This window comes from Alosa alosa, chromosome 21 (genome assembly GCF_017589495.1).
Source record: "Alosa alosa isolate M-15738 ecotype Scorff River chromosome 21, AALO_Geno_1.1, whole genome shotgun sequence".
NCBI lineage: Eukaryota > Metazoa > Chordata > Actinopteri > Clupeiformes > Clupeidae > Alosa > Alosa alosa.
Window position 1 is genome coordinate 16358110 of NC_063209.1, and position 16355 is coordinate 16374464.

The 16355-nt window shown below is 45.0% G+C and overlaps 1 protein-coding gene across 3 annotated transcripts in view; it reads left to right on the forward strand.

The window, feature by feature from the left end:
• Window positions 1-16355, forward strand: part of mybpc3 (myosin binding protein C3) — a 59488-nt gene that overhangs the window by 41159 nt on the left and 1974 nt on the right. For all 3 annotated transcript variants that reach the window (XR_007192121.1, XM_048230697.1, XM_048230698.1), the window contains 8 exons: window positions 3911-4045; window positions 6792-6959; window positions 7982-8070; window positions 9707-9902; window positions 10650-10789; window positions 12561-12720; window positions 15363-15499; window positions 16095-16281. Coding sequence is in view for 2 of the 3 variants with exons in the window: in XM_048230697.1 (XP_048086654.1) it covers window positions 3911-4045; window positions 6792-6959; window positions 7982-8070; window positions 9707-9902; window positions 10650-10789; window positions 12561-12720; window positions 15363-15499; window positions 16095-16281 (1212 nt within the window). In the remaining variant the exon portion in view is untranslated. The remainder of the gene's footprint in view (window positions 1-3910; window positions 4046-6791; window positions 6960-7981; window positions 8071-9706; window positions 9903-10649; window positions 10790-12560; window positions 12721-15362; window positions 15500-16094; window positions 16282-16355) is intronic.

A 16355-nucleotide genomic window follows, 5' to 3' on the forward strand; every position in this document is an offset into this window, starting at 1 on the left:
GTTGATAAACTCTATTTCTGAAATTTTAGAGGTGGATAAACTGTGCTTACTTGTGTTGTTAAGCCTCCACTACAGCCCTGCTCATAGACAAAGTGAAATTAAGACAGTTAATTCTACACAGTTATTTACTTTCACTATTGAATGACAAGGGCTTACAATCGAAACACCTGAAAAAACACCTGAAAAAAGCAACACTTACCCCAATAGGTTCGAATGACTAAATAAAAATCCTAAGGATATGTATCCTGCAGACGAGTTGTTTGGGACTTGTTGCCGAATGCTGCTTACATCTCGTGACAGTGCGCGTTCAGCTGTGCTTTATATATGCCTTTCACTTTAGACCAGGTTTTCCTCGGTCAGTGGCGTAATAATTTTTAGATAGCGTGTTAGATAGCGATTTTTGGGCCATTCACCAGACCACACCTGTTTCGTTAATTGACACACACATGGGCGCAATGTTTAATTAAAGGGCAGAGCATGGCGAAAATTCAGCACTGAACTGGTGCGTCGCACTTTGCACTGGGTATACGATAGGGCCCATAAAGTACAAAGAGAAAGTAAAGACAGAGAGATTGAGAGACCAGGAAAGAAAGAGAGCAGTTAGGACGCCTGAGGCCCTGGAGGTTAGTTCTATCCACAGAGGACACTTCAGAGTGGGGTTCCAAGTCTGGGGAACCGATGGAACATTCTCTTTTCCGTGTCTACACCTTCCTCATTTCTCCACCTTCCCCTCCCTATTCTCCACCTTCCCCTCCCTCTTCTTCAGCGTCTGCACGGACAGGCGCCCTAGCATCTGTAGCCGGTTGATTAGGAAACTATCCTCGGTATTCCCCTCTATAAATAAAGGCACCTTAGCTCGCTCGCTTGTGTGCGTGGAAGGGCGGTTGATGTCCAGCCTCCACCGGTGGCTCAGTGGCCAGGGGCACTGTGGGGTGGGGAGACCCCTCCCAAAGAGAGAGAGGAAGGAAGGACACGCAGACAGCTGAGTGGACTTTGACTGGCTACTTTCCCTAAAGGGACAGACACGCTTGCCGGAAGCAGGGAGTGTGTGAACGTGTGTGTGTGTGTGTGTGTGTGGCTGTGGTTGTGTGTGTGTGTGTGTGTGTGGGCTAGGGGGTCCACCACTCACTCCGAGAGTGAGAGAGGAGAGGAGGCTTTACTGGCAGCTTGAGCCCGGCGTGAAAGACAAAGGACAAAAATGACCAAACCCGCGCTGCCCAAGACGGCAGAGAAGAAGCCGGCTGAGGAGGCCCCAGCAGAGGCCCCAGCAGAGGCCCCAGCAGAGCCCCCAGCAGAGCCCCCAGCAGAGCCTGCCGCCCCACCGGCCGAAGAGCCTGCTCCTCCTCCCCCAGCTGAGGAGCCTGCCCCTGGGTCAGACGCTCCCCCAGCTCCCCCGGCGGAGGATGGAGCTCCGCCGGCCGAGGGAGAGGTTCCCGCGGAGGGAGCGCCACCACCTGCAGAGGGAGAGGCACCGCCAGCAGAACCTGTGCCGGAACCCCAGCCCGAGCCCGAGCCAGAACCTGTCGGCAGTAGGCTTCCATTTCACACTCTCTCTTTGGGTCAAAGTCATCGAGTGCCTGTGGATTGTACACACCTGTGTGAATCGTTTGCGAATTTATTCAGCTTTGTGTGAAATAGGAATTTCAATAGTATTTAGAAGTTAAACTAACATCTTAAGGATATGCTTATATGTGCACACTGGGGTGTTTTTTAAAAGAAGTTACAAATTGTTAAACACCTATGGCTAGGTCTGTGAAAAACATTAATGTTTGATGTCGTTCCATTCATAGGTTAAGGTTATTTGTGGCATGAGAGAATAGGGTTGTGTTTGTGTGTGTGTGTTTGTGTTATGTGTGTGTGAGTGTGTGTGTGTATCTGTGAGCTGTTATCAGAAGGCTGTTAGGCAGCCTGATGTAAATCTGCCAGCAACCACAGAAGGCGCATGTCACAGATATCTGCGCTATTGTCATGCTCCCGCCTGTTTCTCGTCTTGTGCCACGTGTGTGTGCTCTGGCGTGAGCACTATATCAGTACTGACCACTGCCATAGCAGTGTCCTCCTCCTCACACAAAAAAAGCTTTGTCTGCTTCAAGGTTAATGCAGTGCTGTTAATGCACTGAGTGCTTTAAGTATTGCTCATGTTATGGTATACATTAGATGCATATATTAAACCTGTGCATTCCATCTTTTGAAGTGTATAAAGTATGGAACGAAGAGGCTAGAAATATTGTTGTATTTTTTTATGGTAACCTTTGACCTTGGCTGTCATTGGCAAGTATGGGGTCACAGGTCACCTTTTCCGCCGCCTTCTTTTGGCGTGACAGCTCCCATGTGACGTCATCATCGCGTAGGTCGACGACACTTGGTTGACAGTTTGACAGATGGCTGGCGATATATATACCTGCATACAGAGTACGACTGAATGTTTTGTTTTGAAGTGATTTATGTTTAATGGTTTTGGCGTGTGTCAGCAACGTATACCAGACAAATGGGAGTGCTTATGTGTAAATCCAAGCTACTGCAAACACATGCAATGAGTTATAGTACGTCTGCACAAGCACTAAGCTAAGTCTACAGTAAAAATAACAAGGATATGCCTAAGCTTATAGTATTTTCAAGGAATAACATTCAAAATATTTGAACTTGGTTAATTGGCGGAGGGGACATCTTTTCTCTCTCACTTATTTTTCAAGGAGACTGCAAGATCGCAACTGTCTTGATCAGATCTGGGACCAAACAGGGCAAGATCTAGTCTAGGATAACTTGTGTGTGGACCTATTATTCCCATTATACAGGCACTCTGAAACAAGGTGAGGGTGGAAGTACAGTTTTTACACAGATAGGACAGAAAGAGATAAGGACCAACCACACCGGTTAGATGCTTGGAGACTCATGATGACGTAACTTAGAATCAAAGAGCATCTGACAGCTCATGATGACGTCACTGAGAATCACAGAGCATCTGACAGCAACTGAGTCTGGACCAAAGATTCTAGAACAGAGCTCTGTTCTAGAATCTTTGGTCTGGACTCTTTTGTTTCAGTAACATTATGAGGTCACTTGTCTTAGCATCATTCACCCTTCTAGCATTAGCTTAGCGTCTATGGTTTCCAGTCATGTCAGCTCTTGATTTCTGGTGTGTGTAAGCCTGTGCTGAAGGATGTGGTCTTACAGGATGGCCCAGGCTGACCACAGTGGGGAGCAGAGCTGCCAACCCTCACACATTTGATTGGTGTAAGAGGGCGTGAAACCAATCAAATGAATGAATCTCACTCTCAATGTGTGAGAGTTGGCAGCTCTGGTGGGGAGAGATACTCTAGGAAGACTTTCAGTAGTTTCCAGGGCTCCTGTGAGTGATTGGCAGCTAACTGCAGCTATCTCCCTCTATTCCTTTCTCTTTTTTCTCTCTCCCTCTCTCTTCTCTCTCACTCTCTCTTCTCTCGCTCCCTCTCTCTCTCTTTCTCTCTTCCTCACACACACTTGTCTCGTTCTCGCTGTCTTAGTCCAAACCGTTCAAACTGTTCCCAGTGAACTTCCATCTTTTCCTTGTTTCAGAATGGCCTTATACTGTAAGTGGGCCTGTATTTCCACAACTATAAGACATAGCTAACATCTGCTGCCATTTTGGATGGCACAGCAGCAGTTATGTAATGTACAGTTTTACACTAGCCGAGACATTGCTACCTGTCATTGTGATTATTTCCTTCAAAATGGTTTACATATTAACATGGGGCCATGTTTTTGATCATAGTAGATTGGTGATGATTGATGATTTATACAGTGAGATGAGGGTGGCATTCATCCAAAGGAAACAAAATAAATAAATAAAAACACCCACCTACCTACCTAAACTCTCTTTGAGTAGATGTAAACTCTATCTGTTTGGTAAGTGTCCTCTCCTTTTTCCTAGCCCCAACCAGTGAGCCCCTGGGCCTTTGCGTTGATGACATCAGTGACACGACCATCTCACTGAAGTGGAAAGCTCCAGATAGGCTGGGATCGGCTGAGCTCGACGGCTACGGGGTCGAGTACTGCAAGGAGGGCAGTGAGTATCAGAGACAGGACATAGTATAATGGGACCCAGAGACAGGACACAGTGCAATCAGGGATGGATTACTGCATGGGCCTACCGGGCCCAAGGGCTCAGGGCGCCCTGAAGCCCAAGCCATTGCATGGAATCATTGCCTCAATATCAACACATCAGGATGTAGGCTATGAATCTGATTGAATTATTACACTTATATACATTGAATTATTACACTTACATACAACACTTATATACAGCCCCAGGGGCCCAAAAGTTCATAATCTGTCCATGAGTGCAATGGGACCCAGTGAGGGGAGACAGGCTGATGGCACACAATGACAGATACAGTCATAGGGGACACAGTAATAGGAGGTAGTGATGAAACACAGAGAATGAGACATAGAGAAGAGACACAGTAATGAGACCTGGTGATGGGACTCAGGTACTTTATGGGACCTATTGATGGGACCTAGTGATGAGACCTATTGATGTGACTGAGGTATGGGACCTATTGATGAGACCTAGTGATTAGACTGAGGTATGGGACCTAGTGATGGGACTGAGGTATGGGACCTAGTGATGAGACCTAGTGATTAGACTGAGGTATGGGACCTAGTGATGGGACTGAGGTATGGGACCTATTGATGGGATTGAGGTATGGGACCTATTGATGAGACCTAGTGATTAGACTGAGGTATGGGACCTAGTGATGGGACTGAGGTATGGGACCTAGTGATGGGACTGAGGTATGGGACCTATTGATGAGACCTAGTGATTAGACTCAGGTATGGGACCTAGTGATGGGACTCAGGTACTGTATGGGACCTATTGATGAGACCTAGTGATTAGACTCAGGTATGGGACCTAGTGATGGGACTCAGGTATGGGACCTAGTGATGGGACTGAGGTATGGGACCTATTGATGAGACCTAGTGATTAGACTCAGGTATGGGACCTAGTGATGGGACTCAGGTACTGTATGGGACCTATTGATGAGACCTAGTGATTAGACTCAGGTATGGGACCTAGTGATGGGACTCAGGTATGGGATCTAGTGATGGGACTCAGGTATGGGACCTAGTGATGGGACTGAGGTATGGGACCTAGTGATGGGACTGAGGTATGGGACCTAGTGATGGGACCTAGTGATGGGACTGAGGTATGGGACCTAGTGATGGGACTGAGGTATGGACGTAGTGATGGGACCTAGTGATGGGACTGAGGTATGGGACCTAGTGATGGGACTGAGGTATGGGACCTAGTGGGTTCCCCCTCATACACCCATGAGACCACACAGAGCATTATTCGTTACCTGCATTATCTCTCCTAGTCACATTGGGCACATAGCAACTCTTTTGGGAAACACACTCCTGGTGCTTGTCTGGTCCAAACTTAGGGACGGTTAAGATAAAAGTAAGTAAGAATGTGTGGGTGGCACAGCAGAGATAATAGTGGGAGACAGGGCTCATTAAGATAAAGGGTTCTCCGCTCAAACTGTGGAGATCCACTCAAGAGTCCCCTACCAAATTTGGAAATGACTGCAAGTAAAAAGTATCTTCAGAGATCTACACGCTGACAGATTAGATTTTTTAATTACATGTGTAGAGACAAAATAAGCATTTATTCAGCACAGTTTTTTTTTAAGTGAATATTGGCTACATATCCTGTCACTCACAACACATGTAGTTTGTGAAACTACTCAAAAAGAAAAACACTAAAAACTCGCACCTGGTTATCAGTCGGCACCATCTCCAGTTTTGTGTCTCACACCACAGCCTGCCAGACCCAGACGCTCTGCTGTCAAGAGCACTGGGCCAGCGCCAGCAGCATTAGCACACCGCTAACGCTAATTAAATCTGTCCATCGAGGTGTCAGATTCAGAGTTTAGCAAACAACAGGTGTACGAAACACTACATATAAGCCCCCTTTTGGACCGGACCCGTCTTGGCCCAGGTTCTGATGACCAAGGAGTGGAGTGGAGTGGAGTAGAGGAGAGACAACAACCCTAACTGCGCTCATCACGTCTGTGAACTGTGAGGCCCAAATCACTTGACAGGATGCGACAGTTAAGAGAGAGCACACACAGGTGGCCCATCCTCCTCCCTCTCCCCTCTGCCCGAGCCAAACTAGCTGTGGGCCAGAAGGCGAGAAGGGGTTCCCATGCCCTTCTGGCTAGGGACAGACAGGACATTAATAAAAATGAGCCAGGCAGAACACATACTGGACTCATTAGTTAAGACCTGTAATTGCGGGAGTTAATGAAACATAAATTACAGAAAGTTAGTTAAAGACATATTGATAATTGCCTTCATACATTGTCCTTTTAATTTTTTATAGATGGAGTTAAGAAGAGTGTGATGGTCTACAAATGTGTTGTATATGTTTTTTATTTATCTTTTTAGGGCATAGTCTGCCGGAAGTGTACCTATGTTCCCCGCTTTGTATGGGACTGGGGAACATAGGACCCTAACCCTAAACCTAACCCCGAACCTGGGGAACATACGACCCGGGGAACATAGGGATGACCCCAGTCTGCCTTTGTTGGAGGAATTTTGAATGTCATTTTGAGACTAAACTTGATCTGTATCCAAACCCTCATCATCTCTACATTGTACTTCTAACAGAAGATAACTGAAAGTACCGACAGAAAGTCCAACCGGCTGAAGCATATTCCCTTTCCTGTCATTTTGAGTTGAGGCCAACTCTGGTTAGTACTGTAATTCCAATGGGCTAAAGGATGTGTCTCTTCTTGTTTCCTCTCTAGCTGATGAGTGGATTCCTGCCTTCGAGGGTCTCACTGAACGCACCTCGGTCACCATCCGTGACCTGCCCACGGGGGAGAGGATGCAGTTCCGTGTGCGGGCGTACAACTTGGCTGGCCCCAGCTCCCCAGCTAGCCTAGCACAGCCTGTCACCATCCGAGAGATTATGCGTGAGTGTCACACACACACACTAACTAACCATTCTCTACTGGGGGGGAAGACACAGGGACACCTTGCTATGTGTTAGCAGAAGACTGGACACACAGCTGCACAAAAAAACATCAGTAGATGCCAGGTTGTAGCAAATTGCTAGTTTCCGCCCATAGTCCCTGGACAGGTAGATGGCACGATAAAATACAGACATTTTTTTTAAGAAAGTATTTACAGTATACAACACAGATACATAAAGTCATAAAAATCTACAGACATTATTGTTCCCCTATCCCACCCCATATAGAGCTAAAACTAGACCCCCTCCCCCATAAACACACAGTAATTCACTGATTCACAAGCTAGCACTGGACAAGGCACACCGCTACACGCTAACACCAGAAAGAGCCCACTGCTACAGTACATGCTACCAAACTGGACAAACTGCTACAAAATAACACACACTAACCAACACTGCTGCATGCTGGGACTGGAGGCTGGACATTGCTACAGGCGAGACCTGCCTACGTCATTCTAACACTCGTATGACTATTCTACTAGCACCTGCTGCTGTTGTTTATAAGGTTTAACTCTCACATCCATCTGGAAGGATGATCAATTAGCCAAAATAAAGTGTGAATAGTAATCTGTCTGCACTCATTCAGTGTGTGTGTGTGTGTGTGTGTGTTGGGGGGATATCAGTTTTACCTCCCTCACTCAACCTTAAGGTCTTTAACTGACAGGGGGGTGGGGGTAGAATCTCACAGTCTTAAGTTACCCCTCTTGGACTCCTTGTCCCTTTCTCACCTAACTCTAGCCTCATCAAAGCCCATGTTTCACATGTGTCACTGGATTGGGTACTGCTCCTTGGCATCTTGGCAGGATGTCAGGAGGATGCCACACCAGTGTGGTCTCATGGGTGTATGAGGGGGAAATGCAAGTGAGTGGCATTGCTAGTGTCAAACACATGATCTCCCTTCTTTGAAAGAGAGAGATCATTTCCTTTAAGTCTGGGCTGATAATTGTTTGCTTGTTTGTACAGAACGCCCCAAAATCTGGATACCCCGCCATCTGCGACAGACCCTGGTGAAGAAAGTCGGGGAGACTGTCAACTTGGTGATTCCCTTCCAGGTCAGTGGGTCTGTCTTTCCTGTTATACAGTGTTCTTTGGGCAAAGGAGATGAACAAGGAAAAGGAAAATATCCGCTCCCATCCTTTTTTTGCTCCCAAAGGTGATTTAACTGTACTGAACGTTTCGACCACTTTGGTCTTCGTCAGGTTCGACCACTCTGGCTGTCTTCGTCAGGTACATCCTACCTGACGAAGACCAGAGTGGTTGGAACGTTGTATAATTAAATCACCTTTGGGATCAATGGCAATGTTTATTATCCGACACCTGTTGGAATACAGGTGTGCGTAGTACACTCTTACATTACAAGGGAGATGAACATCCATTTCCATGGGTGCTGTCTCTGCTCTCTAAAATAATCATAAGCATGTATAAACGAATATCAAATCATATTTGTCCATCAATACAAAGCAATACTTGGTATCCTCTTTGTACTGGTTCTTTGTCTGTACACCAAGTCTGTATTTTCTGTTCAAAATGTAGTCGGACTTTATATTTGTTACTGTTTTGTAATCATAGCTACCACTGCTTTCGTCGCATCAGTGGCTAGGTTTTGCACCACTGTGGAGGGATCCTGGTGGTTCTTGACAGCATGTTTGGGATCTCCACTAGGATCATCTCGAAGGCCACGCCAACTCTCTGCCCTCTGCCTTTACCCCTCATGCCTTAAGGGAGGTTAACAGAGCGGTGGACAGCCCTCCAAAAATACACCCCAACTTTCCGTGTCTTTTAGCCCCTTGGCACCCCCAACTATCGGACCCTTGCACCGCCGATCACTTCCCAGGCCTTTTAGCGTGTGTCAGTCTGAAATCAGAGCCAGAGTGCTTACCACAGACATGGGCTAGTGTGTGTAACACCCTGCTCCCAAACACTATTAATACATAGACACATAGCCCCTGCTCTCAACCCCTACCCCCCGAAACTGTATCTGAGCACCCCCACTGCAGAGTATGTGGGATGGGTGGAAAACACTTGTATGCAGCTGTGTCTGTGTGTGTGTGGAATTGGAACCCACAGCCTAAGAGCCCTTTGTGAATCCTATATGAATGCACTGGACAGTGGCCAAACTCCAGTCACGGAGAGTAATCATCATTAAGATGCCTCGTTGCCTGCACATGTGTTTTAGGGTGCATTTCCATAGCCCTCAGATCTATTGTATACCATAGCCATGTCAACATCAGGGAACAATAGGCATGAGTGTAATGAGGATTACGCATGCGGTCGATGTACTGTAGCCACTTACAGTGTATGTTTGTGTAACAAGGGCATGGTATTTGGAAAACGTTGAGAGACATTACCAGCATAGTAATGGAAACTAGAAAATCAGGTGCAAAAAAATGTGAGACCAGGAAAGCATAAATTTAGAGAAAACATTGAAATTCAGCTTTTAGAAATAGTTTTGTCTTTTGCAATCTCTTTTTCCTTTACATATAGACCCTTTCAACAATAAAAACAAAAACAATGCTTGAACGTTATATTTGGGCCCCAATCTACTTCCTCTGCATTAAGATAACATATGGAATGTTAAAAAGGAAGTCTTGTGGGGCCAACTATGATGCTGATAATGGAACTCTCTTGAAAGGGTCTATAGAAGTACGGTATTCCCAGTTTAACTTCCCTGCCTCTGTCCTCGAACAGGGCAAACCTCGACCCAAAGTTACCTGGACAAAAGATGGCGAACCATTGGAGCCTAAGCAGGCCAGCATTCGGAACAGCGACGTGGACACCATCCTCTTCATCCGTCGGTCAGAACGCAAGGATTCTGGGAAGTACGAGATCAAACTTGAGATCGAGAATGTGGAGGACACGGCTGACATCACCATTCAGATTGTTGGTGCGGAATCCTAAAGATATACAGTAGCTATGACATCATGCTTGGTGGAACCTCAGCTACAAGCTTAGTCATGCACACCTGAATCATAACTCTATTCTTTTTACGGCACGTGGCCTTAGGACCAGACGACAAGTGCTGTTGAACAAAACCCAATGTAAAAAGCGATTAAATGTGTAGGGTGTCATGGTCCTACATCTAAAATTTAGAAGATATTTTTTATACACTGACTTGATCTCTCTGACAAGATATCTGATGTATGTTTTGCTTTGTTACCATGAATACATCCATCTAGTTTGTTTGTAGTGCCAGCTTTGAGGTGAGTTGCCAATAAAAATATATATGCTGTTCAGAGCCAGTCAGTCATTAGCAAGGTGTTATAAAAAGCCACAGGTGCTGCACTGCTGACAGACACATTTAATTTTTGTCGACACACTTGTCGTCTGAACTATTAGTTAGCCTTTACATTTTAAGTTCCTGACAGACATTGTTTTAGATTAGTACACTGAGCACTAACATTGGACAATATTTTACAAGGAGGTTCACGGTCATAAAAGTCTGTGCATGGATCTGCTTTTAAACAACACGTAATCCCTTCCACACGGCTGAATATTCAGTAACGTGACTCAAATAATATACAGTAATGTCATAGTCAAGATATTTCGGATCATTTAGTTTGATTAGCTTAAATGTCTCCAAAGCGGCTTTGAGTGATACCTATCTGGCTGTCGACTTCTTTCCCTCTCTCAGACTTACCTGGCCCCCCTCTGAACGTGAAGATTTGTGAGGTGTGGGGATTCAACGTGGCCCTTGAATGGAAACCCCCCAAGGACAACGGCAACTGTGACATCAGCGGCTACACCATCCAGAAAGCCGACAAGAAAACCATGGTGAGAGTCAGGGAGGGTTGATTTTGACCTTTGACCTTTGACCTCTGAAAAGTGCAATGAGCGATAAAAGGCATGACTCAACAAATGTCATAGACCTATATTTGTCCTAATTAATATCCTAATTAAACATTAAGACTTGGCGAGATGAGGAACAGGCTTTAATTGCCCTTTTCAAGGCGTCCGTGAACCATGTCCAGACACGCCATTGTGTGTGTGTGTGTGTGTGTGTGTGTGTGTGTGTGTGTGTGTGTGTGTGTGTGTGTGTGACTGTGCGTGCATGCGAAAAGTTCTTTTAGTTTTTATTGTGTTCTGACCTTAACATGGCATGATATCAAATCTATTACGGCTGTCAACCTTTGCACGTAAGTGCCAGAGAAGCCTTTGGAAATGGAGAAGGATAATTATTCATGGTCTCTGTGGCATCCAGTGGCCTGCGAGGTTATCATAGACAGCTAAAACATCATCCAGATAAATGCAGTTAGTATTTGAAGCCTGTGTGTGTTTGTGTGTGTGGAGGCTTGTGATGGGTGGTGGGGGGGGGGGGGTGCAGCTATGGCAGTTCCCAGATGTCAACCCTCCACACGTACAAACACACACACACACACACACACACACACACACACACACACACACACACACACACACAGCTACAGCCAATGCAAGGTGGCTAAGCCCCCTGACTTAGGTCTATAATTGAGAAATGTATGTACACTATTCCACAGGGGGAGGAGATAAGGAGAAAAAAAAACATTGCCTGGTCACCTGGGGATTGTTAGGCCCGGTGTCATACACTGCTGGATGATTTCCCAAGCAACCAAAGGGGAGAGATGCGTCAGAGCGACCCAACTATGCCCCCCCCCCCCCAAAAAAAAAAACAGAGCGGGCAGGCCAGGCATGCCCTAATCATAGCCCCAGATGGCCTTGGCCCAATTTGGGATGCCTACAACACGCCGCTGCTCTGCCATTGTGTTTTTTGACAGGCAGAAGGTTAGCCCGCTAAATAAAAAGCCCCCGGTTCAGGTTTCACTCAGCATCCTAGGCAGCCGCTCATCATTATTAGGCCCAATTAATTTGGCTGTGTGCTGGGGCTCCAGGCTGCCGCATGCCCCCGGGTCCGGTTTCACAGGATTGATAGCATCACGATCGGTGATCAGGTGGACACTCAGTTAAATATAAAACACAACGCAGGGCTCCCCGATACTCCTCAGCCAGTAACACATCACACACACACACACACACACACACACACACACATATACACACACAATATAAAGACGTACTTAAGGTGTATATCAGTACCTCTCATACACAAATTTGTGTGTCGTGTGTATCCATAACTCCTAATGATGACTGTAATATTAAAGAAGAACTTCAGCAGTTTATTACACCCCTAATTCTCTTTCCTAAATCTCTCCCTAACTTAAGTTTGAACTTGTTATGATCCATAAATAGACACTAGGTGGTTACTTCGGATTATTCCTTTAAGAGTTTAGGTGAGAGGCACGGCATGTGTCCCATGTAAAGCCTAAACATTCTATTAAATGTGCACATAAATGACAGTGGCTACTAACATGGCTACTCAGACTAGCCCTGACAGGTGTGTGTAGTCATGCCTGGTGCCTGACTAGTCATGCGTTATGCCATTGTACTGTACTTGTCATTGTTGTACGTTGTACATTAACTGTACTTGTCATTGGCTTGTTACTGTATGTCTATGGACACAAACTACTTTTCCCTTTGGGGATTAATAAAGTGAATCTATCTCTCACAGGAGTGGTACAACGTCTACGACGGGTACAGACGCACCAACTGTGTGGTGTCGGACCTCATCATGGGCAACGAGTATGTGTTCCGCATCTACGCCATCAACATGGTGGGCAGCAGTCTAGACCCCTGCGCCACCAAAGACAGCGCCTTCATCCAGAAAACAGGTAACTGCCTACTACTAGTTAATCTACGACTACATTTAAAAAAACAGGTAAGTACACCTGGTACATTAGGTAAGTTCACTTGGGGCTACATCTACAAAACAGGTAACTACACCTGAGATACATGTACTCTTACCTGAGGTTACATCTAAGAAAATAGGAAACAACTCCCCCACACACAGGAAGCTACATCTCAGAACGTTTAGCTACATCTCGTACAGGTATGCTTACCTGAGACTACACAACTACAAAAAACAGTTAGCTACCAGTGATGCATGGGTCCGGTCACAAGCGGCCTGTGCTCGCCAGATATTTAAATCAACCCGACTGCAATTCAAACCATGAATATTAAATAAGACAAAATGATACCTGACCTGTGATCCGACCCGCTTATTTACAAAATGTGCGCTTTTGGTTAATGTAGCCTAACATGCAGTGTATCCTTATTCTGCCCTACAAAAGCAAAAGGCAGTAACTGCATTTTTGGTCGAAAATGAGTTATTGTCATTTTTGGGATATTAAAGACTTCCTTTATCATGTGGATAAATATCTATACTCAATTTGACTGTTTTTTTTTGTTTTTTTTAATAGAGGGTTGTGTTCACAAACCATACTGCCCTACAAAGGCAAAAGGCAGTAAGTGACCAGAGTGTCAAACTGAGAAAAATGACTTCAAAGTGTTTTGTTTTGTCAACACAAATGTATTATAAGTAGAGCAATTAAAGCTCCTTATTTTTATTACATAATACAAAGGCAGAGTAGCCTAGAAATCTAGACGCACCCTAGCGGCAGCAAATGTAATGCAAATGTAATTTGCTGCCCGGGCTAGTCTAGCAACTCTCCGTTGGCTTGCAAGCTGGAAAAATTAAACTTCGATAGGGCCAATCACATCGTGTATAGAGACGTTAGGCGGGCTTAACGTAATGATTGATGGCAGAGTTGCAACGGTTCGGCTTGAATTCCCTGCTACTTGAAAACAAAGGAGATGGATGTTGCTGTTGGTGAACAGCGTGACACGAGTTAAGCTTTTTTTAAGTTGACAAAAGTTTGAACTAGCCCACTAGCTCTGCTGGTGGGAAAACGCATGGGACTTATGAGTTGAAGCGCTGTCTTATTGCGTGCAGAGGGAATTTGAAAGACAACCGATTATCCCGCCCCTCGGACTGAGCACTGCCACCGGTGAGTCCCCAGACCATATATATTAATGTGGGTCTGGCTCGTCAGGCTAAAGGCAGAGTACAGTATCTGACAAATAAGGGTTAAAGGTCAGGATTTTTTTTTTATACACACATTTCTTCATCAGGGCAACAAGTCACCAAATTTTAATTGCTCTACCTATAATACATTTGTGTAGACAAAACAAAAACTTTAAAGTCATTTTTCTCAGTTTGACACTCTGGTCAGTTACTGCCTTTTGGCTTTGTAGGGCAGTATTGAGCCCATGTAAAACCTTTACATAAACAGCAACAGAAAGCCATCCCCCGAAATGATGAAGGCAGTAAAGGTAGGCAAGAGCGAGGTAAATTGTCGGTCAAAACATTAGTAAAAGAGAAGCTGGATTATCATGCTGAATAAAGCTAATGCTTTACTGATGTTAAAGCACATACACTGTTTAAAGTCATACACACAACAAACTAAGGTAACTTTTATCATGTTTATGGCTGCGTAAAGTTACCCATATTAATGTTGGCTAATATTGTCTGCCGTGAAATTACTACATTACATGTCCTTTTAGCTGACCAATGCATATCCATTTGGATAAATGGTGGGGCTGTGTACCATAGCCTATGCATAGATGGCTGTGTGCGTAGTCTATGTACCATAACATTTATTCCTGCAGACACCCTTTACCCATGACATCCTTTATCAAATGCCCTCGAACAGCGTTTAACTTTTACAACACTGGCTATTCACCTTATTCCACCACACCCATTTTAAAAACATATTTTTTATGACTTGTATGATTCCTCAATTTAAATCAGCCCGCTCACCACTGGTAGCTACACCAGGTATGCTCACCTGAACCTGTATCTCAAAAACCAGCTCCTGACTTAAAGGAGAAGTTCGGTGTGATACAGACCTACATTGTGTTGAAACATGATACCGAGTGTGAACTTTTGTCTCATAGCTCATCTCAGCTTGTCCCCTGCACTCCGAAATTTGGCGCTAGTTAGCCGATGTTACCAACAGGTTTTCATTGGGGGTGCCTCGGGCATCGGGCTAGCCATGCAAATAAATCACTGTTTTACACCATTTACAAGGCTCAAAGTAGCTCCACACTTCATTGGTAGACTGCCGAGGGCCCTGACATTTAAAACGAGACATTAAGAACTTTGAAAAAGCACTGGTAGTTTATTTACAAGACGATTTATACAGACAGTACCTTCAGGAAGTTTACCGTTTGCCGGCATCTTGAATTTAGTCAATATAAGTTCGGCGGCGAAAGCGAATGAACAGGTATGATAAAGGGATCAGATTCCAAAAATAATTCCGTGGAAATGCATGGATTCCAGTTGCTTCCAGTAGAAACCTCAGTTGCACAAATTGTCGCATGTTGTGCCACGGCAGTTGAGCTGAATCATGTTCAGCGCTATTATTTGACCTTGACTACCTTACCTTAACCTTCCTCTTGATCTTGCCCTCAGGTTTTGTGTACAAACCTCCCTCCTATAAGGAGCATGACTTCTCTGAGGCACCCAAGTTCACCCACCCTCTGGTGAATCGCTCTGTCATCACTGGCTACAATGTCACCCTCAGCTGTGCCGTTAGGGGCATCCCCAAGGTCAGTGTGAAGGTGAAAGGGTCAAATTGGAGAAGGTGAAAGTTCTTTTACTTCCTGATTTTCTTCTCCTGAACTAGGGACGTTGGGTCAGGAGGAAGTTGCCTTTTGGTTTCAGTGCCATTAGATTTACATCACCAAAACACTTCCTCATTTAGAAGCTTGTTGTATCACAAGCAGAACGTCTTTGGGTATCATTTTCACTGCTATGACTAGATCTACCTTTCCTCTTGTCATCCGGTTGATTGCTTGCTCATATTGTCTTTGGTCTGTATCCTATTTATGTTCCTTACATTGAAAATTGCTTGCATTTCTTTGATTTCTTTTTCCTTTGATTTGTTGTCGTTTTTTTCTATCTTTGTCCGGTTTCTCCTCTTTCCTTTCTTGATATTTTAATTGCTCTATCTTTTCAAAAGCCACCTATGGACAAGTGTTGCGAATTAGCACCTGTGCTAAAACACTCAAACAATGCATCTGGTTTGTCCAATGTAATTTCTATGTCCATATCAAATAAACATTAATAATAATAATAATAATAATAATCCTTGCCCTTCCTCTTCCCATCTTCTCTCTTCTAACCCCCCTTTCTCTCTCTCAGCCCAAAATCACGTGGTATAAGAACAAGATGGACATCTCCAATGAGGCCAAGTACCGGATGTTCAGCAAGCAGGGTGTGCTCACGCTCGAGATCCGTAAGCCATGTCCTTTCGATGGTGGCGTCTACATGTGCAAGGCCGTTAATGCAAGTGGGGAGGACGTAGTTGAGTGCAAGCTGGAAGTTCGCCGTAAGTATCTCGAAGCAGTACAGCAGGCCTCTCTCCTGTGGAAGAGTGCACTGTATTTCACAAGCTCACACACT